This window comes from Salvelinus sp. IW2-2015, linkage group LG15 (genome assembly GCF_002910315.2).
Source record: "Salvelinus sp. IW2-2015 linkage group LG15, ASM291031v2, whole genome shotgun sequence".
NCBI lineage: Eukaryota > Metazoa > Chordata > Actinopteri > Salmoniformes > Salmonidae > Salvelinus > Salvelinus sp. IW2-2015.
Window position 1 is genome coordinate 62,534,414 of NC_036855.1, and position 22,452 is coordinate 62,556,865.

Here is a 22,452-nt window from a genome sequence, read left to right on the forward strand (position 1 = left end):
GATCTTGAGTCACACTTGTTAAAAGCTACTGAGGTAAAAGCTACTGAGTCCTGAGTTAAAAGCTACTGAGTTAAAAGCTATGAGTACTGAGTTAAAAGCTACTGAGTCACTGAGTTAACAACTACTGGATCTCTGAGTTAAAGCTCATTTACTCACCGGTCATAGTCCAGAGCGAGTCATAAAGGCCGATCTGGTCAATGTTCTCTGGGGGACATCAAAGACTATGGCTTCATTGTAGACAGGGTTCAGAGTGTTCCCTTAGTGGAGGTCTTCCTCTTCTTTAATCTCCGACCGTCACACATTAGAGAGACCTTTCAGATTCGGGTCTAGAGAGAGAGAGAGAGGAAGAGACTGAGATTGAGACAGACTGAGACTGAGACAGAGACATAGAGACTGAGAAGAGGGCGTGTGCTATTTTGTTGTATAAGCATATGTTGATGTTAGGTAGTATTGAATAGAAATTACACAGTGAGATATTAGTGTTTTGTGTTGTGTTATGTGTGATAGGTAGTGTTGACTTTACTCTGATGCCCCAGTGATGTCCATGGCTTAAGGTCCCTGGCCTTGATCATGGAGGGTCCGTCTGCGGGGGGAGTAGCACAGAGGACTCAGTCCCCAGACCACTTTTCTGCATTGTGAAACAAATCAAACACAATATCAACCACATTACCTGCATTGTGGAAAAACATACACCCAATATCAACCACATTATCCTGCAGGGTGAACACAATACAACACACAATTCAACCACATTACCCTGTAGGTGGAAACACAATACAACACCACAATATCAACCACATTATCCTGCAGGGTGGAAAACAATACAACACCACAATATCAACCACATTATCCTGCAGGGTGGAACACATACAACACCACAATACAACCACATTATCCTGCAGGGTGGAACACATACACAACCACAAGTATCAACACATATCCTGCAGGGTGGAAACACAATACAACACCACAATATCAACACATTATCCTGCAGGTGGAAACACAATACAACACCACAATATCAACCACATTATCCTGCAGGGTGGAAACACAACCAACACACAAATATAACCACATTATCCTGCAGGGTGGAAACACAAACACAACACCACAATATCAACCACATTATCCTCAGGGTGGAAACACAATACAACACCACACATACAACCACATATCCTGCAGGGTGGAAACACAATACAACACCACAATATCAACCACATTATCCTGCAGGGTGGAAACAATACAAACAAATACACCACATTATCCTGCAGGTGGAAACACAATACAACACCACAATATCAACACATTATCCTGCAGGTGGAAACACAATAAACACCACATACCACATGCAGGAAACACCACATTTGATCCTGGCAGGGTGGAAAACACAATACAACACCACAATATCAACCACATTATCCTGCAGGGTGGAAACACAATACAACACCACAAATAAACCCACATTATCCTGCAGGGTGGAAACACAATACAACACCACTATAACCAACTTATCCTGCAGGTGAAACACAACACAACACCACAATATCAACCACATTATCCTGCAGGGTGGAAACACAATACAACACCACAATTATCCACATATCCTGTAGGGTGGAAACACAACACTATCAACCACTGTATCTCACAGGGTGGACACAGCACAACACTATCAACGCTGTATCCTGCAGGGTGGAAACATAATACAACAATATCAACCACTGTATCCTGCAGGGTGGAAACACAACACCACTATATCACCACTGAATAAATAATCTAAAATAATCAACATACGGTGTCATGACGTCGCCTGCTTGGTATGTGCAAACCCCATCCCCTCTCCCTGCCTTTCCCTGCCCCTTCACCATGCTGTGTCACAGAGAGGTCGTAAATTCTGAGAATCTCCTCATGGCCCAACTATAGACAGAGGGTAAACTTTCAGGACAAAGGATTTTCTCCCACCTCACAGAACTTGATGGTACGAACATATTTCATGTTCTGCAAAAAGTATAAAAGATCGGTGGAGAGTCCAGCTATTAACATGCCAATGGTCACCACGGGGGAAACTCATGAGAGACTGTGGGACTACATACCATACCGCTGTTTATATTAATAACCTCAGATATGAGGTTACATCTTGTTTGTTGTATAAATGAATGAGTGGTATGATACTGTTTGTATAGATTGTGCAATATGATTTTGGACTTGTTATTAGAAAAATACAAATCCTTTTTGATTTGAACTAAACCGAGGACCCGCCCCTGAGCCAGTTGGTCAGACATCCAAGGACAGCCCTTCCTGCTATCTGAATAAAAGTAAACTCTGAAAAATTACCACAGACCATTTTATCCTCCATGGGGAGACGAAGGTTGAGTACCATTGCTGAATCTTTAACCATTACACGTGGTTAAACCTCTTAGCCGAATAAAACAAGTCTTGATATTGACTACTAGTCTGCAGCTAGGAATTCGTATCAATTGAACGCGAAGAAAGACAACCGCCGAAACATCCATTCTATAACGAAATGTCACTCTGAACTATCCAAATAACCGGGACAGAAGAACTCCAACCAAAAACAACTTCTCTCCAACGATCAGACGACACACACCGAGCGTAACTATATATATAGTTTGATTGCAATTGTTCGAATGAGTGAGCGTTTATGTGTAAGGATTAGCATGTCAATTGTTATAATTTGGACTCTGTAGTGAATTCTTAGTCGAACGCAACTTTCCCTTTGTCTAACAAGCCGCCATGCCGTTAGCCCAACCATATCTCCATCATTTCATGTAACTATTTTTAAGTTGTTTGTTGTTTATGCATTTCTGTGAATTAATTAGTTAGTAATAAATAAATGATTTAAGACAAATTGATGTATGGATGACTCATATTGAAGACTGGGTTCGTGCAGATAATCAACAATTTACGACGTTTGGAAATGAGACTACGGTGAGGTAAAGTAATAAATCATTAATTAGAAGACTACTGATCAGATATGAAATATCTGAAAGGTTATATTGGGAAATTATAACTTTGTAATCTGATAACTTTCCCTGGTGCCCTCGAATTCATAGTTAATTAGTTTACGCATCTCAAGTGATCGTGTAATCCCTATTACAGGAATCTTGATAAAAACTATAAACTTCAATTTAACGATAGCAAAGACACGACACGGTCAAGGATCGTCAAGGACAAGATACTTTTCGTTCTTACCCTCAATATCATTAGAATAGGATGGAATAGAATGCCATCACAACAAGCTCTGACCATATCAAGCTCAAACCATGCCTTGGGATTTTACAAGGACTTGAGCAACATGTAGACTAAACCCCATCATGGCAACTCGCTAGTTGGTTTCGGTGAAGGGTAGAAGAGCTTTTTCTTATGAGATTACAATGGCAAATTCCCTCACTCTCTTATAATAATATGTGTGTTGATTTATAGGAGAACTCATCACTGACATAAAAAATAGAAAACTCACTCACAGGTAACTGGATAGTACAAGATGTCAGGATAGATTTATCTGAAACCCTTCCCAGTCATTGGTCTGGAAAACTCCCTCTCATATTTCCAAAATAAACATTGATGCTACGCGAGAGAGAAGACTTACTGTTCGGCTGTAAAACGCAACAGCTCAATACACCCTGTTCTGAAAAACTCCGTAGAGGTGAGATCTCCTCCTGTGATCTTCTCTTACACATCTGAGAACTTCACTGGAACATTTTAATGGGAGCAATAATTCTATGCAAGATTTAATTGATTAACCAATGAAAGGTTCCTAAAAACGTTACCAAACTTACACAAATTATTATCCCTGCTAATAGCCATAATGGTGCTGCAACCAGGGTTTGAAAGAGTATTCAGTAAGCAACCATTTGTTAACCTTCATTAAACAACTTTGTTCCAATATTTGTCATTCAGTGATATTTATTCCCATGTAATTCGTTTGGATCCATAACTAAATAAACATCAGCATTTTGAAAGAGTATTTTATCATTATTTATTAACTAAAGCATTAAGATGTTGATGAAGAAATACGTACTGCTGGTTGATTAGAAATGTAACACTTCAGAGTACTTAAGCATCGAAACATGCAGGTAGGGATGTTCAAACCTACAGGAGCCGGGCTATAAAGAGTCTATTGTCCGCTAATCGGGCTACAAGTGTTTGAAAGCCTTGTTTTCAAATGCCCCAGCTGTCCATCAGGACTGTAAATAAAAACACAGCATATTGTTTACATTCTTGTTTACGTTCTTTATTGTAACCACAATGTCACAATAATTGTATATACCTTTCCAATGACTTTTAGAGTTTGGGTTAATTTATTATATTATGGTGTTTCTATTCCAAGAAAACGAAAAACCCTCTTGCACTCTTTTCAATAGATACAGCTGGAGAACGCAAGGCAGTCCCAATGTGCGCCACGCGGAGCCAGACCAATATATCTGTATTGTCCTGCTAATACAGGATTAATATATATATACTATAGATATAATATATACTATATAAGGTTTTAATAAATGCTATGATATATATAATAATCGCTTTGTTTAAAAATAACATATTTGGAAGATTATTTCATTTTCAATAACGTAACATGAGCGAGAAAAAGGCCATTCTGAACATGTGGTTGGACATTATTTCTATTTGTAAATAAGCCAGTTTGTTATTTAGAATTATTTTTTCTGTTTTTAGACGGAAAAAACCAAAAACCTACAGTCATCTCATGCGGTTCCCAGTCAGGCCACCTCAGGTATTGACCAGCATCTGTTGCACACAGTCTTCTACTGCTATTGTAACGATCTTCTTGTCTGATGAACAGAAGGATCGGACCAAAAGCAGCGTGTAAATGTTCATGCTTTATTGAAAAAAAGCTGAACTAAATTCAAATAACAAAGTGAGATGAACGAAAACGAAACAGTCCTGTAAGTGCTACAACACAAAACAGAAAACAACTACCCACAAAACACAGTGGGAAAGGCTCCTAAGTAAGGTTCTCAATCAGAGAACGATAGACAGCTGCGCTCGATGAGAACCACACCGGCCAAACACATAGAATAGAAATCAATAGAACATAGAACATAGACTGCCACACCCAAATCACACCCTGACCAAACCAAAATTAGACACATAAAACGCTCTCTACGTCAGGGCGTGACAGCTATGCAGTGCTTAGACCATTGCACACTCAGGTGCTGAACAACATGACTGGGTCGGGAGGGCATACGTCTACAGTAAGAGCAAAATAACAACAAAATAAAATAATAAAAACCTTAGTGTAACAATAGTTTTACTAAGTACACTGAAGTCTGTGCACATATATCAGTTTCTATTTAGTTTATGTCGCCATTCATTGTCAGTAGAGACACAGTAGGACCCAAAACATAATCTAGCTGCGCTAACTTCCCCTTGGCTGGTCTGGAGCATGAAGTGGTGACGCAGGGTACCGTACTAAACCACAAATGACCTCTAAATCCCGCGTGTAAGCTCTCAACTTTTAAAGGTGGAACCACTGTATATAGTACTTGTATCTATATGAATATCACTAGGCATTCCTAAGGCATCTTGATGCGTATGCAGCCTTGACTCCATCAAAAAACTTGGAAGCATTTTTTTTTTACAGTTACTTTCCTTCCAAACTAGATTAGTGAACACAACAGAATGCCCGTCAGACTGTTAATAGCGTGTGTTCTCCTGGTTTCTCTCTGCCCGTCTACCATGCACGAGGGGGGGGCGTTTGTTTCTCCCAGAACCCCCAGTGGTGTTCCGTAATGAGTCCCTGCGTCCTGTGACATTTACCGCCTCTCCTAATTGTCTTCCTATCAGGTTGCTCAGGGTGCAAGCAGGATGAGAAGGGTTGAGATCTGTCCCAGGCACCCGGGGACCCCCGTAGGGCCTCGCCAGCAGGATGCATTTTTAGAGGCAGGGTGGGAAGGGGTGACAGTAGTGTAGGAGCAACACGGGTGTAGGAGAAGGTGCGACTGTGCTCCACTGAGAGTTCTGGTCATCACGTCGCCTCATAGCCCCAAATCTCACTGGCTTTAACACTCCAGCTAAAGTCAGCCTCGTAAGACAATACACTGCTAACGCCAATGATCAAAGAAATAGCCATGGTCTAGGTAACATAATCTACTTACAGTAGCTACTACTCTGCCTAGGAGAAGCTAGTGAGTCCTACAATTGTGCAGTCATTCCTCTTTGTTTCAGTACATCAAAATTACATATAAAAGGATTTCTTCTATGGTCATGGCCTCAGCACAGATGTGGAATATAGCTGCACTTCCATGAATGTATAGGCCCTTCACTCTAGAGACATAAAACAAGTGTACTGGATCCTGTGTTGTCAGAGACGTCTTCTTATTGTGTGCTCATAGCTCTAAACATTACAATCGTGACAATGCTGCTGCTCCTTTGTGCTGCCTTCCCTGAGCAGAGGAACAACAAATAAATAGCACCACAGTAGTATTACAGCAAGCTGTCTCTGTTTCATTTAGACAATGACTCTGCATTCACCATCACAGAAGCCTATGCGTGTGCGTGATTTGACAAATGGCCAATATTGCAGCAGAAAGCAAACACCACTCTTAACCAGCAGGGCTGCTCTCCGCGAGCCTAACAATCAGTTATACGTCAACTAAGCGGATATTGGTGTTTGTGTGTGTGTGTCGTGTATGTATGTGTGTTCGTGTGTGTGTGCGGTGTGGGGTGGGTGTGTGTGTGTGATGAATGTGCGTGTTTGAGTGTGTCTGTGTGCGTGTGTGTGCGCATCCTGTCCGCGTGCGTGTATGTGTGTGTGGGGCGCAGGTAGCCTAGCGCTAAGAGCATTGGGCAGGAACCGAAGGTTGCTGTTCAAATCCCTGAGCCGACCAGGTGAAAAATCTGTCCTTAACCCAATTGCTCTTGATAAGTGTCTGCTCAATGACTAAAATATAAAAAGTAGTGCATGGCAAACAACAGAAGGTCAGACTGTGGTTGAGACAACCCCCAAAGGATGTAGAGAACCTGAAGGAGGGAATAAGGAGAATGAATGTGCCAAAGACTAAAATACAGGATGTTCACATTTAAGGAGGCTGGTGGGAGGAGCTATAGGAGACGGACAAATTTTATACTGGCTAGAATGGAATGCTACATAATGAAACAGTTTGGACTCTGTTACATATTCCATTACAACCATTACAAACGAGCCTGTTCTCCTCACGCTCTCCACCACCTCCCTTGTTACATTTGCTTGATGAGGAAACCAGTGAGAGGAAGACACAGGATACATCCAGATGACTTTACAGTCTCTGTTTACGGTTTCCTCTACAGTCTCAATCATCCCTGTTCAAACTGGCTGGTCCCACGACAGTGAATAGAAATGGAACAGAAATGCCACTAAGGCCACACAACAAGCAATGTATTTCGAATGACTTGTGCTTTAAAATCCCGGAAACTATAATATCCAGGTAACAGATCAATATGAACATAATAAATGTATCCCACAGGAGGCTGTTCGAGTAACAATTGTGTTATCCAAACTATAAGCAGAGTCAGATGTAACCCTGAATCTCCTCCTACCCCATCTCTGCTCCACTTTCGTCAGTCACTCTTATTGACCTCCATCAGGAATCCTTCCCTCTGATGGTTGTCAGCAGACGATACAATCACGCTAACCCTACCATCATAGGGGAGTAATGGGGCCACCATGCTACAACAACACAAATAAAGGTCAGTGTCCCACAACCACTCTTGGATAGTCTTTTAGATGGCAACCACAATCTGCCTTAAACAAGCTTTTCCATCAGAAAATGGATTTGTGAAAATTACTTTTTTTCCAACTTGTTAAAATGACAATCACAAGATGCTCACACATAAGTTGCAACACACAGGTGGCAACTACGCGACCAAAAGAACCATATTAAATATACACAGGTTCTCCGGCACAAAATGGCGTATCAGCCAATTAAAATTGTCGATTACTGCACATCAGCAACACGGTAAGTTACTGGTCCATCAATATAGTGGCACACGTTATGCCCTATCAACCACTAATTGTGCAGATATTCGTGGACAATTAGTTTTCTGGCCCACAATTCATAGCGATCAGATTCCTAATTTAACATCCAACCACAATGGTTGTTTGCGTATCGAATCGGCCAAGCTACAAGTAACTGACTTTCACTTGTTTCTCTGAACGCTTCCTGGATGTCATTGTAACAACATCAACTGTCACCTATTTTCGGAGCCATGACTGTTCATTCGCGTCGTCTATGTTTGGTGTGCAAAGTGTACTAGAGTGCGAACGTAAACACACTCTGTCTACACTTATTCAAAGTTTACACGCAGGCTGGCAACTACAGCAGCTTACCACAGATCCAAGGCGTGTGAATGATACAATATACAAGTCTGATACAACTACAAACACTATGTTAGATAATCAAGAAAGGGATGGAGGATTATTTGTGTCATTCAAGGCAGTTTACTATCTTACATAACTGTGTCAGTTTCAGGAAGTACACTGCACATTCTCAAAGTAATTGAGGCGTGTGTTTATTTTACAAATACGTGACATTCAGTCAAGCTGGCATGTTGTAAATGCAATAACATCGCGTCCGCCACTGTTATCTTGCCCATTATACCGAGCACTCGATACAGTGGTCATAGGATTGCCTTGTGCTATTCTGTCAGCATGTGAGGAGATGTGAATTATTGCCTCAGGTTGTGAAAGGAAGAGAACCTGATGAATCTTGTAGCTTTATGAGATACACTCCTCCCTCTTTCCTCAGTAGCACTTCAGCGGGTGTGTTTCTACTGTCTCACCCTTCATCTCACTCGGTTTTTTCTTCTGTGCTTTTCCCCTGAGTAGTGGTCGCAGAGAGGGGAAGATGAATATAATTGGGGACACAGTGTATAGACCTAGGGAAGTAGTATGTCAGGTTGCTTTGTTCTTCTGAATCATATGCTATAATCATAAGTGTCTTGACATTTTTCGCTGGGTCTAGACTCTGACCTGGCTAGATATAGCTTGGAGAATGCGTTACTTATAACTGGATAGATCGCTGGTTCAAGCCCTCAATCCCACAACAGTTGTTTACCTTCAAGACCCTAACGACCTCCTCCGTATGCCATGTGATATCAGTCACCGAACACAGTGAGCGGTAGTAACACTAGTGTACTAATAACTGATGCTGACCCTGTATACGGGTTGTTCATTATGCAGTAATTGTTTGTTGGAGCCCATGTGCGTTGCTTATGAAAGTCAAAGAGAAAGCCATTTCACGGCTGGTCTGTAGACTTTCTTCAAATAAATAAAATAAAATGTTATTTGCACCGCCAATACAAACAGTTGTAGACTGTACAGCTGAAAATTCTTATTTAACAGCCCTCTAACCAACAATGCTTTAAGAAGTTATGAAAAAGAAATAAATAAAAATAAGTGTTAAGTAAAAATAGATAATAAAAAATGAATTCAGAAATAAAGAACAATAATTAAACAGCCAGCAAGAAATAACAAGCGATGGCTGATATATGGGTATACGGTACAGAGTCATGTCGGCGGAGCAGACTGGTTAGTTGAAGTATTGAAGGTATGTACTTGAGGTAGCAGTAAGTACTATGCATAGAATATAAAACAGAGAGACAGCAGAGTAAAACAGGTTCGTGGGTAGACCCTTTTGATTAGCTTATGGTATGGGGTAGAAGTGTTAAGAAGACTTTTGGACCAAGACTTGGGTACCCTGTTGCCGTGCGGGTCAGAGAGAACAGTCTGATGACTAGGGGTGGGCTGGGAGTCTTTGACAATTTTTGGGCCTTCCTCTGACACCGCCTGACTATAGAGCGTCGCTGGATGCAGGGGAAGCTTGCGCCAGTGATGTTGGGCTGTAGCACTACCCTTCTAGTATTGCTTGTTGGTCGGAGGCCATACCAGCGAGATGCACACCATCGATGCCTCAATGGTGCCAGCTGTAGAACTTATTGAGGCATACTGAGGACCATGCCAATCTTTCAGCCCCTGGGATAGGCTTTGCCGTGCCTCTTCACAACTGTCTTAGTGTGTTGAGCATGATATTTGTTGGTGGATGTGGACACAAAGGAACTTAACGTACAACTGCTCTCATCACGCCCCGGTGATGGAATGGGCGTGGCTCGGTCCTCTTTTTGTAGTCACAAATCATCTCCTTTGTCTCTGTATCTTATTTTGCGAGGAAGGGTTTGTTGTCCTGCACCATTACAACCTGGTCCTGATCACTCCTCCCTATGATGCGGTCTCATTTGTCGGTGTTCAGGCCTACCACTGTTTGTGTCATCGGCAAACTGTAATGATGGTCTTGGAGTCGTGCCTGGCCATGCATATAGAGTTAATACAGGGAGTACAGGAGGTACTGAGCACGCACCCCTGAGGGCCCCTTGTGAAGGCATCAGAGTGGCGAGTGTTGTTACCTACCCTTACCACTGGGGCCGGCAGTCAGGATAGTCCAGGATCCAGTTGCAGTATGTGTTTTCCCAGTCGTCCTAGCTGACAGAGCATTCTTAACAGATTCTGTGGTCACTGAGTTAAAAGATACTGAGTCACACTTGTTAAAAGCTACTGAGGTAAAAGCTACTGAGTCACTGAGTTAAAAGCTACTGAGTTAAAAGCTATGGAGTCACTGAGTTAAAAGCTACTGAGTCACTGAGTTAACAACTACTGGATCTCTGAGTTAAAGCTCATTTACTCACCGGTCATAGTCCATGACGGCGATCATAAGGCCGATCTGGTCAATGTTCTCTGGGGGGACATCAAAGACTATGGCTTCATTGTAGACAGGGTTCAGAGTGTTCCTCTTAGTGGAGGTCTTCCTCTTCTTTAATCTCCGACCGTCACACATTAGAGAGACCTTCACATACGGGTCTAGAGAGAGAGAGAGAGGAAGAGACTGAGACTGAGACAGACTGAGACTGAGACAGAGACATAGAGACTGAGAAAGAGTCTGCTGTGCTATTTTTGTTGTATACAGCATATGTTGATGTTAGGTAGTATTGAATAGAAATACACAGTGAGATATTATGTGTTTTTGTGGTAGTGTTGTTATGGTGTGAGGTAGTGTTGACTTCTACCTGATGCCCCAGTGATGTCCATGGCCTTAAGGTTCCTGGCCTTGATCATGGTGATGGTCAGTCTGCCGGCGGTGGGCAGGTAGCACAGAGAGAACATCAGGTCTCCCAYATCCACATTATCCTGCATTGTGGAAACACAATACAACACCACAATATCAACCACATTATCCTGCATTGTGGAAACACAATACAACACCACAATATCAACCACATTATCCTGCAGGGTGGAAACACAATACAACACCACAATATCAACCACATTATCCTGCAGGGTGGAAACACAATAACAACCACAATACACTCAACCACTATATCCTGCAGGTGTGGATACACAATAACATACACCATACAATATTAAACCATCATTACGTATCTGCAAGGTGGATAAACACAATACAGACAACCACAATATCACAAAGCACATTATTCCTGCAGGGTGGAACACAATATCAACAACACCACAATATCAACCACATTATCCTGCAGGGTGGAAACACATATCCAACACGACAACTAATATCAACACATTATCCGCAGGGTGGAAACACAAACAACAAAACTTTCAACACGAGTATACAACCACATTATCCTGCGGGGTGGAAACACATTACATCAGAATGACAATATAAAAACACATTATCCTGCAGGGTGGAAACACAATACACACACACCACAATATCAAACGCACCATATCCAATAAGCTCAGAGATGGAAAACATACACACACTCATATCAATTATCATGCACAGAGAACACACAATCCACAAACAGCACATTATCCTGCAGGGTGGAAGACACAAACACAACACCACAATATCAACCACATATCCTGCAGGGTGGAAAACACAATACAAAACCACAATATCAACCACATTATCCTGCAGGGTGGCAATACAACACACAATATCAACACACATTAATCCTGCAGGGTGGAACACAAATACACACCACAATATCAACCACATTATCTGCAGGGTGGAAACAAATACAACACCACAATATCAACCACATTATCCTGCAGGGTGGAAACACAATACAACACCACAATATCAACCACATTATCCTGCAGGGTGGAAACACAATACAACAGCCACAATATCAACCACATTATCCTGCAGGGTGGAAACACAAACAACACACAATATCAACCACAATTATCCTGCAGGGTGGAAACACAATACAACACCACAATATCAACCACATTATCCTGTAGGGTGGAAACACAACACTATCAACCACTGTATCCTACAGGGTGGAAACACAGCACAACACTATCAACCGCTGTATCCTGCAGGGTGGAAACATAATACAACAATATCAACCACTGTATCCTGCAGGGTGMAAACACAACACCACTATATCAACCACTGAATAAATAATCTAAAAATAATCAACATACGGTTGTCATGACGTRGCCTGCTTGGGTATTGCAAACCCCATCCCCCTCTCCCTGCCTTTCCCTGCCCCTTCAACCCATGCTGTGGTCACAGAGAGGTCGTAAATTCCTGAGAATCTCCTCATGGCCCAACAGTATTAGACAGAGGGTAAACTTTCAGGACAAAGGAATTTTCTCCCACCTCACAGAACTTGAGGTACGAACATATTTCATGTTCCTGCAAAAGTATAAAAGATCGGTGGAGAGTCCAGCTATTAACATGCCAATTGGTCACCACGGGGGAAACTCATGAGAGACTGTGGGACTACATTACCATACCGCTGTTTATATAATAACCTCAGATATGAGGTTTACATCTGTTTGTTGTATAAAATGAATGAGTGAGTATGATACTGTTTGTATAATTGTGCAATATGATTTTGGACTGTTTTATTAAGAAAAATACAAATCCCTTTTTGATTTGAACTAAACCCGAGGACCCGCCCCTGAGCCAGTTGGGTCAGACATCCAAGGACAGCCCCTTCCTGCTATCTGAATAAAAGTAAACTCTGAGAAATTACCACCAGACCATGTTTATCCTCCATGGGGAGAACGAAGGTTGAGTACCATTGCTGAATCTTTAACCATACCACGTGGTTAAACTCTTAGCCGAATAATAACAAGTCTTTGATATTGACTACTAGTCTGCAGCTAGGAATTCGGTATCATTGAACGCGAAGAAAGACAACCGCCGAAACATCCATTCTATAACGAATGTCACTCTGAACTATCCACAATAACCGGGACAGAAGGAACTCCAACCAAAACGAACTTCTCTCCAACGATCAAGACGACACACACCGAGCGTAACTATATATATATTGATTGCAATTGTTCCCGAATGAGTGAGCGTTTATGTGTAAGGATTAGCATGTCAATTGTTATAATTATGGACTCTGTAGTGAATTCTTAGTCGAACGCAACTTTCCCTTTGTCTAACAAGCCGCCATGCCGGTTCAGCCCAACCATATTTCTCCCATCATTTCATGTAACTATTTTTAAGTTTGTTTGTTTGTTTATGCATTTCTGTGAATTAATTAGTTAGTAATAAATAAATGATTTAAGACAATTGATGTATGGATGACTCATAMTGAAGACTGGGTTCGTGCAGATAATCAACAATTTACGACGTTTGGAATGAGACTAACGTGAGGTAAAGTAAATAAATCATTAATTAGAAGACTACTGATCAGATATGAAAATATCTGAAAGGTTATATTGGGAAATTATAACTTTGTAATCTGATAACTTTCCCTGGTGCCCTCGAATTCATAGTTAATTAGTTACGCTATTACTCAAGTGATCGTGTAATCCCTAATTACAGGAATCTTTGATAAAAACTATAAGTCTTCAATTTAACGATAGCAAAGACACGACACGGTCAAGGATCGGTCAAGGACAAGATACTTATCGTTCTTACCCTCAATATCATTAGAATAAGGATGGAATAGAATGCCATCACAACAAGCTCTGACCATATCAAGCTCAAACCATTGCCTTGGGATTTTACAAGGACTTGAGCCAACATGTTGACCAAAAACCCCATCATGGCAACTCGCTAGTTGGTTTCGGTGAAGGGTAGGAAGAGCTTTTTCTTATGAGATTAACAATGGCAAATTCCCTCACTCTCTTTATAACTAATATGTTGTTGATTTATAGGAGAACTCATCACTGACATAAAAAATAGAAAAACTCACTCACAGGTAACGGTGTAGTAGCAAAGATGTCAGGATAGATTTATCTGAAACCCTTCCCAGTCATTGGTCTGGAAAACTCCCTCTCATATTCCAATAATAAACATTGATGCTACGCGAGAGAGAAGACTTCTGTTCGGCTGTAAAACGCAACAGCTCAATTATCACCCTGTTCTGAAAATAACTCCGTAGAGTTGGTGAGATCTCCTCCTGGTGATCTTCTCTTACACACTGAGAATTCCACTGGAACATTTTAATGGGAGAGCAATAACTTTCTATGCAAGATTTTAATTGATTAACCCAATGAAAGGTTTCCTAAAAACGTTACCAAACTTACACAAAATATATCCCTGCTAATAGCCATAATGGTGCTGTACAACGGGTTTGAAAGAGTATTCAGTAAGCAACCATTTGTTAACCTTCATTAAACAACTTTGTTCCAATATTTCTGTCATTCAGTGATATTTATTCCCATAGTAATTCGTTTTGGATCCATAACTAAATAAACATCAGCATTTTGAAAGAGTATTTTTATCATTATTTTATTAACTAAAGCATAAAGATGTTGATGAAGAAATACTGTACTGCTGTTTTGAGTTAGAAATGTAACACTTCAGAGTACTTAAGCATCGAATACATTGCAGGTAGGGGGATGTTCAAACCTACAGGAGCCGGGCTATAAAGAGTCTATTGTCCTGCTAATCGGGCTACAAGTGTTTGAAAGCCTGTTTTCAAAATGCCCCCAGCTGTCCATCAGGACTGTAAATAAAAACACAGCATATTGTTTACATCTTGTTTACGTTCTTTATTGTAACCACAATGTCACAAATAATTTGTATATACCTTTCCAATTACTTTTAGAGTTTGGGGTTAATTTGATTAATATTATGGTGTTTCTATTCCAAGGAAAACGAAAAACCCTCTTGCACTCTTTCAATAGATACAGCTGGAGAACTGCAAGGCAGTCCCAATGTGCGCCACTCGGGAGCCATGACCAATATATACTGTATTGTCCTGCTAATAACAGGGTTAATAATATATATATATATATATATATATATATATATATAGGATTTTATATAATTCTAAATGAATAATAATAATAATAATCGCTTTGTTTAAAAAATAACAATATTTTGGAGATTATTTCATTTTCAAATAACGTAACATGAGCGAGAAAAAGGCCATTCTTGAACATGTGGTTGGACATTATTTCTAYTTTGTAAATAAAGCCAGTTTGTTATTTAGAATTATTTATTTCTGTTTTTAGACGGAGAAAAACCAAAAACCTACAGTCATCTCATGCGTTTCCCAGTCAAGGCCACCTCAGGTATTGAACCAGCATCTGTAGCAACACAGCTTGCACTGCTATTGTAACGATCTTCTTTGTCTGATGAACAGGAAGGATCGGACCAAAACGCAGCGTGGTAAATGTTCATGCTTTATTGAAAAAAACTGAACACTAAATACAAAATAACAAAGTGAATGAACGAAAACGAAACAGTCCTGTAAGGTGCTACAACACAAAACAGAAAACAACTACCCACAAACACAGGTGGGAAAAGGCTACCTAAGTAAGGTTCTCAATCAGAGACAACGATAGACAGCTGCCTCTGATTGAGAACCACACCCGGCCAAACACATAGAAATAGAAAATCATAGAACATAGAACATAGACTGCCCACCCAAATCACACCCTGACCAAACCAAAATAGACACATAAAACGCTCTCTACGGTCAGGGCGTGACAGCTATGCAGTGTCTTAGACCATTGCACACTCAGGTGCTGAACAACATGACTGGTCGGGAGGGGCATACAGTACTACAGTAAGAGCAAAATAATCCTAACAAAATAAAATAATAAAAACCTTAGTGTAACAATAGTTTTACTAAGTAATACTGAAGTCGTGCACAATTATCAGTTTCTATTTAGGTTTATGTCGCCCATTCATTGTCAGTTAGAGACACAGTAGGACCCAAAAACATAATCAGTGCTCTAACTCCCCCTTGTGCTGGTCTGGAGCAATGAAGTGGTGACGCAGGGTACCGTACTAAACCACAAATGACCTCTAAATCCCGCGGTGTAAGCTCTCAACTTTTAAAGGTGGAACCACTGTATATAGTACTGTAGTCCTACTAATGAATATCACTAGGCATTCCTAAGGCATCTTGATGCGTATGCAGCCTTGCACTCCATCAAAAAACTTGGAAGCATTTTTTTTTTTACAGTTACTTTCTCCTTCCCAAACTAGATTAGTGAACACAAACAGAATGCCCCTCAGACTGTTAATAGCAGTGTGTTCTCCTGGTTTCTCTCTGCCGTCTACCATGCACGAGGGGGGGGGGCGTTTGTTTTCTCCCAGAACCCCCTGTGGTGTTCCGTAATGAGGTCCCTGCGTCCTGTGACATTTACACGCCTCTCCCTAATTGTCTTCCTATCAGGTTGCTCAGGGGTGCAAGCAGGATGAGAAGGGTTAGATCTGTGTCCCAGGCACCCGGGGACCCCCGTAGGGCCTTCGCCAGCAGGAAATTGCATTTTAAGAGGGCAGGGGTGGGAAGGGGGTGACAGTAGGTGTAGGAGGCAACAGCGGGTGTAGGAGAAGGTGACGACTGTGCTCCACTGAGAGTCTCTGGTCATCACGTCGCCTCATAGCCCCAAATCTCACTGGCTTTACACATCCCAGCTAAAGTACAGCCTCGTAGAGACAATACACTGCTAACGCCAATGATCAAAGAAATAGCCATGGTTTCAGGTAACATAATCTACTTACAGTAGCTACTACTCTGCCTAGGAGAAGCTAAGTGAGTCCTACAATTGTGCAGTCATTCCTCTTTGTTTCAGTACATCAAAATTACATATAAAAGGATTTCTTCTATGGTCATGGCCTCAGCACAGATGTGGAATATAGCTGCACTTCCATTGAACTGTATAGGCCCTTCACACTAGAGACATAAAACAAGTGTACTGGATCCTGTGTTTGTCAGAGACGTCTTCTTATTGTGTGCTCATAGCTCTAAATCATTACAATGTGACAATGCTGCTGCCTCCTTTGTGCTGCATCTTCCCTGAGCAGAGGAACACAAACCTGAAATAGCACCCAGTCAGTTATACAGGCAAGCTGTCTCTGTTTCATTTAGAACAATGACTCTGCATTCACCATCAACAGAAGCCTATGCTGTGCCGTGATTTTGACAAATGGCCAATATTGCAGCAGATAAGCAAACACCACTCTATAACCAGCAGGGCTGCTCTCCCGCGAGCCTAACAATCAGTTATACGTCAACTAAGCGGATATTGGTTTTGTGTGTGTGTGTTCGTGTATGTATGTGTGTTCGTGTGTGTGCGTGTGTGTGGGTGTGGGTGTGTGTGTGTGTGTGAGTGAATGTGCGTGTTTGAGTGTGTCTGTGTGCGTGTGTGTGCGCATTCCTGTCCGCGTGCGTGTATGTGTGTGTGGGGCGGCAGGTAGCCTAGCGCTTAAGAGCATTGGGCCAGGAACCGAAAGGTTGCTGGTTCAAATCCCTGAGCCGACCAGGTGAAAAATCTGTCCCTTAACCCAAATTGCTCTTGATAAGTGTCTGCTCAATGACTAAAATATAAAAGTATGCATTGGCAAACAACAGAAGGTCAGACTTGGTTGAGACAACCCCCAAAGGATTGTAGAGAACCTGAAGGAGGGAATAAGGAAGAATGAATGTGCCAAAGACTAAAATACAGGATGTTTCACATTTAGAGGAGGCTGGTGGGAGGAGCTATAGGAGGACGGACAAATTTATACTGGCTAGAATGGAATGCTACATAATGAAACCAGTTTGGACTCTGTTACATATTCCATTACAACCATTACAACGAGCCTGTTCTCCTACAGCTCCTCCCACCAGCCTCCCTTGTTCACATTGCTTGATGAGGAAAACCAGTGAGAGGAAGACACAGGGATACATCCAGATGACTTTACAGTCTCTGTTACGGTTTTCCTCTACAGTCTGCAATCATCCCTGTCAAACTGGGCTGGTCCCAAGACAGTGAATAGAAATGGACAGAAATGCCACTAAGGCCACACAACAAGCAATGTATTTCGAATGACTTTGCTTTAAAATCCCAGGTAAACTTAATATCCAGGGTAACAGATCAATATGAACATAATAAATGTATCCCACAGGAGGCTGTTCGAGTAACAATTTGTGTACTCAAACTATAAGCAGAGGTCAGATGTAACCCCTGAATCTCCCTCCTACCCCATCTCTGCTCCAGCTTTCTGTCAGTCACTCTTATTGACCTCCATCAGGAATCCTTCCCTCTGATTGGTTGTCAGGCAGACAGATACATCACGCTACCCCACCATCATAGGGGAGTTAATGGGGGCCACTCATCTACAACAACACAAATAACAGGTCACGTTCCCCACAACCACCTTGGATAGTCTTTAAATGGCAACCACAATCTAGCCTTAACAAGGCTATTCCTCCAAGAAAGATGGATTTGTGAAAATTACTTTTTTCAACTGTTAGAAAATCACAATAGCAATGCTCATCACATAAGTGCAAACACACAGGGTGCAACTAGCGACCACAAGGAACCATTTAAATATAAACAGGTTCTCCGGCACAAAATGCGTATCAGCCAATTAAAATTGTCGATTTACTTGCACATCACAGAACGGTAAGTTACAGCTGGTCCCATCAGATAATATGGCACACGTTAGCCCTATCCTAACCTCAATAGGTGGCATTGATTATTTCCTGGCACAAATTATTCATCAGCCTATCAAAGATCCTAGACTTTATATCCACCAACCGACAATGTGTTGTTTGACGTACTCGAAATAGGCCAAGCTACAAGTAAAACTGTACTTTCACTGTTTCTCTGACGCTTTCTGGGATGTCATTTGAACAACATCACTGCTCTACTATTTCGGGAGCCATGACTGTCATCGACGTCGTCTATGTTTGGTGTGCAGTGGTATCAGAGTGCAGTAGTAACACACACTCTGTCTACACTTATTCAAAGTTAACACGCAGCTGGCAAACATAACAGCAGCTTACAACAGATCCAAAAGGCTGTGAAAATAACATTGATCTATACAACTCTACAATACAACTATGTCTAGCTAATGATGAAAGGGATGAGGAGTTATTTTGTCATTCAAGGCAAGTTACTATCTTACAATAACTGTTCCATTTCAGAGAACCTGCTACATTTCCAAAGTAATTGAGGCGTGTTGTTATCTTACAATAACTGTGACATTTCAGTGCAACTGGCATGTTGTAAAGAATAACATTCCGTCCCCATGTATATCTTCCCCATTATACCGAGCACTGATACAGCTGGTCAGTGAGGATTTGCCTGTGTGATTCTGTCAGCTATGTGAGGAGATGTGGATATGATTGCCTCAGGTTGTGAAAGAAGGAAGAGATGAATGATCTTGTCAGCTTTATGAGACACACTCCTCCCTCTTTCTCAGTAACACTTCAGCGGGGTTGTTTCATACTGTCTCACCCTTCATCTCACTCTGTTTTTTCTTCTTTTTCTTTTCCCCTTGAGTAGTGGTGCAGAGAGAGGGAAGATAGAATATATTGGGTGGACACAGTGTTATAGACACTAGGGAGTAGTCATGTCAGGTTTCTTTGTTTCTTCTGATCTATGATAATATAAGTGTGCTCTGACATTTTTCGCTGGGTCTAGACTCTGACTGGCTAGATGATAGCTTTGGAGGTAATGCGTTACTTATAACTGGAGGATCTCTGGTTCAAGCCCCCTCATCAGCCACAACAGTTTTACCTTCAAGACCCTAACAACCTCCTCCGATATGCATGTGTATTCATGTCACAGTACACAGTGAGCGGTTAACACTAGTGTACATAATAAACTGTAGCTAGACTCTGTATGAGCGGGTTGTCATTTGCAGTAAATTGTTGTGTTGGAGGCCATGTGCTTGCTTATGAAAGTCAAGAGAAAGCCATTTCACTGGGCTGGGTCTGTGAACTGTTCTCAAATAAAATAAAATAAAATGTTATTTGTCACATGCGCCAAATACAACACGTGTAGACCTTACAGTGAAATTCTTATTTACAAGCCCTTAACCAACAATGCTTTAAGAAGTTAATTAAGAAAGAAAATAAATAAAAATAAGTGTTAAGTAAAAAATAGATAATAAAAAAATTGAAATTAGAAAATAAAAGTAACAAATAATTAAACAGCAGCAGTAAAATAACAAGCGAGGCTATATATAGGGGGTATACCGGTACAGAGTCAATGTGCGGGGGCACTGGTTAGTTGAGGTAATTGAGGTAGTATGTACATGTAGGTAGAGTTAAAGTGACTATGCATAGATTATAAACAGAGAGCAGCAGCAGAGTAAAAGAGGGTTCTGGGTAGCCCTTTGATTAGCTTATGGCTTGGGGGTAGAAGCTGTTAAGAAGCCTTTTGGACCAAGACTTGGTACCGCTTGCCGTGCGGGAGCAGAGAGAACAGTCTATGACTAGGGTGGCTGGAGTCTTTGACAATTTTTAGGGCCTTCCTCTGACACCGCCTGATATAGAGGTCCTGGATGGCAGGAAGCTTGGCCCCAGTGATGTACTGGGCTGTACGCACTACCCTCTGTAGTGCCTTGTGGTCGGAGGCCATACCAGGCAGTGATGCAACCAGTCAGGATGCTCTCAATGGTGCAGCTGTAGAACCTTTTGAGGATCTGAGGACCCATGCCAAATCTTTTCAGTCCCCTGGGATAGGCTTTGCCGTGCCCTCTTCACAACTGTCTTAGTGTGTTTGGACCATGATATTTTGTTGGTGATGTGGACACAAAGGAACTTGAAGCTCTCAACCTGTTCCACTACAGCCCCGGTGATGAGAATGGGGGCGTGCTCGGTCCTCCTTTTCTTGTAGTCCACAATCATCTCCTTTGTCTTGATCATGCTGAGGGAGAGGTTGTTGTCCTGGCACCATACAACCTGGTCTCTGACCTCCTCCCTATAGGCTGTCTCATCGTTGTCGGTGATCAGGCCTACCACTGTTGTGTCATCGGCAAACTTAATGATGGTCTTGGAGTCGTGCCTGGCCATGCAGTCATGAGTTAACAGGGAGTACAGGAGGGGACTGAGCACGCACCCCTGAGGGGCCCCCTTGTTGAGGATCAGAGTGGCGGATGTGTTGTTACCTACCCTTACCACCTGGGGGCGGCCAGTCAGGAAGTCCAGGATCCAGTTGCAGATGGAGGTGTTTATTCCCAGGGTCCTTAGCTTGACAGAGCATCTTAGACAGATATCATGTGGTTTGGTTTGGGTTTGAACTGTTCCAGAGAGCTTCATGTGCCCTCAGGCTAAGGAACGCTAACAACAAGCACCTCAACACAAACAAGACTATTGCAATCCAATTGTAATATCATTGTGAAAATAAAATATAAAGATAAACTATAAATGTATAACTTACAGGCTATAACTAGGCCCAGAGTTTTCCTGGTCAGGTTACATGGTCAGGAAAACTCCTGGTCTTAGTCATGAGGGATGTATGATTTCTTGGTCTTGGTCTTGGGTAGGGCTGCTCCCTGTTGTTGCTGGGGCTCCAGACTTAGTGGGAGGCCCAGTCCAGCCCTAGACAGGCTTTAGTGATTAATGGATGCCATCACCATCTCTGTGTCAATCTGTCAAAGCTGCCTCCCTCTCACTGACAGCCGAGATTTAGGTCACTCCCCTCTGAAATGAAGCTCTCCATCCTGCTATGTGTATGCAAACATAAACATGCACAGAAGCACATGTGGCGCATGCATGCACACTCACACTCCCGCACACAAACACACACACACACACACATGCACACACACACACACATACAAATACCACTGCTCTCAATTGTGTGCCTGCTGTCAAATGAAATACCATGAGCTTGAGACTGAGATTTTTGTCCTTCCCAAATATAGATACACTCAGAGCTAATGAGCCATGTTACCAGACAACCCCTCACTGGCACATTATTTAGGTCATCTTCCTAAATAACGGCTCGATCAAAGTGGCAAAGATATTTAAAAGTTTAATTGAACTTATCAAAGACTCAATATGAGTGACCATTTATTAATTACTACCTACACTGAGTCTGCCTTCCACTATATACTTTTATTTCTCTGCCCAGCCTACTACCTAGAAACTACTAGAAAAAAAATATTTTGGGATTCTAGTTAGAACCCTTTTTGGTTCCAGTTAGAACTGTTTTTATAAGAGTGTATTCATATTATTATTTAGTCGAACATTAGTATTCATGGT

General features: G+C 41.7%; 1 protein-coding gene across 1 annotated transcript in view; it reads right to left on the reverse strand.

The window, feature by feature from the left end:
* LOC111975167 (synaptotagmin-9) overlaps positions 1-22,452 on the reverse strand; it is a 54,323-nt gene that overhangs the window by 7,424 nt on the left and 24,447 nt on the right. The window contains exons 4-5 of the mRNA XM_024003373.2: positions 11,074-11,194; positions 10,696-10,867 (exon numbers count right to left, since the gene is read on the reverse strand). Coding sequence (XP_023859141.1) covers positions 10,696-10,867; positions 11,074-11,194 — 293 coding nt within the window. The remainder of the gene's footprint in view (positions 1-10,695; positions 10,868-11,073; positions 11,195-22,452) is intronic.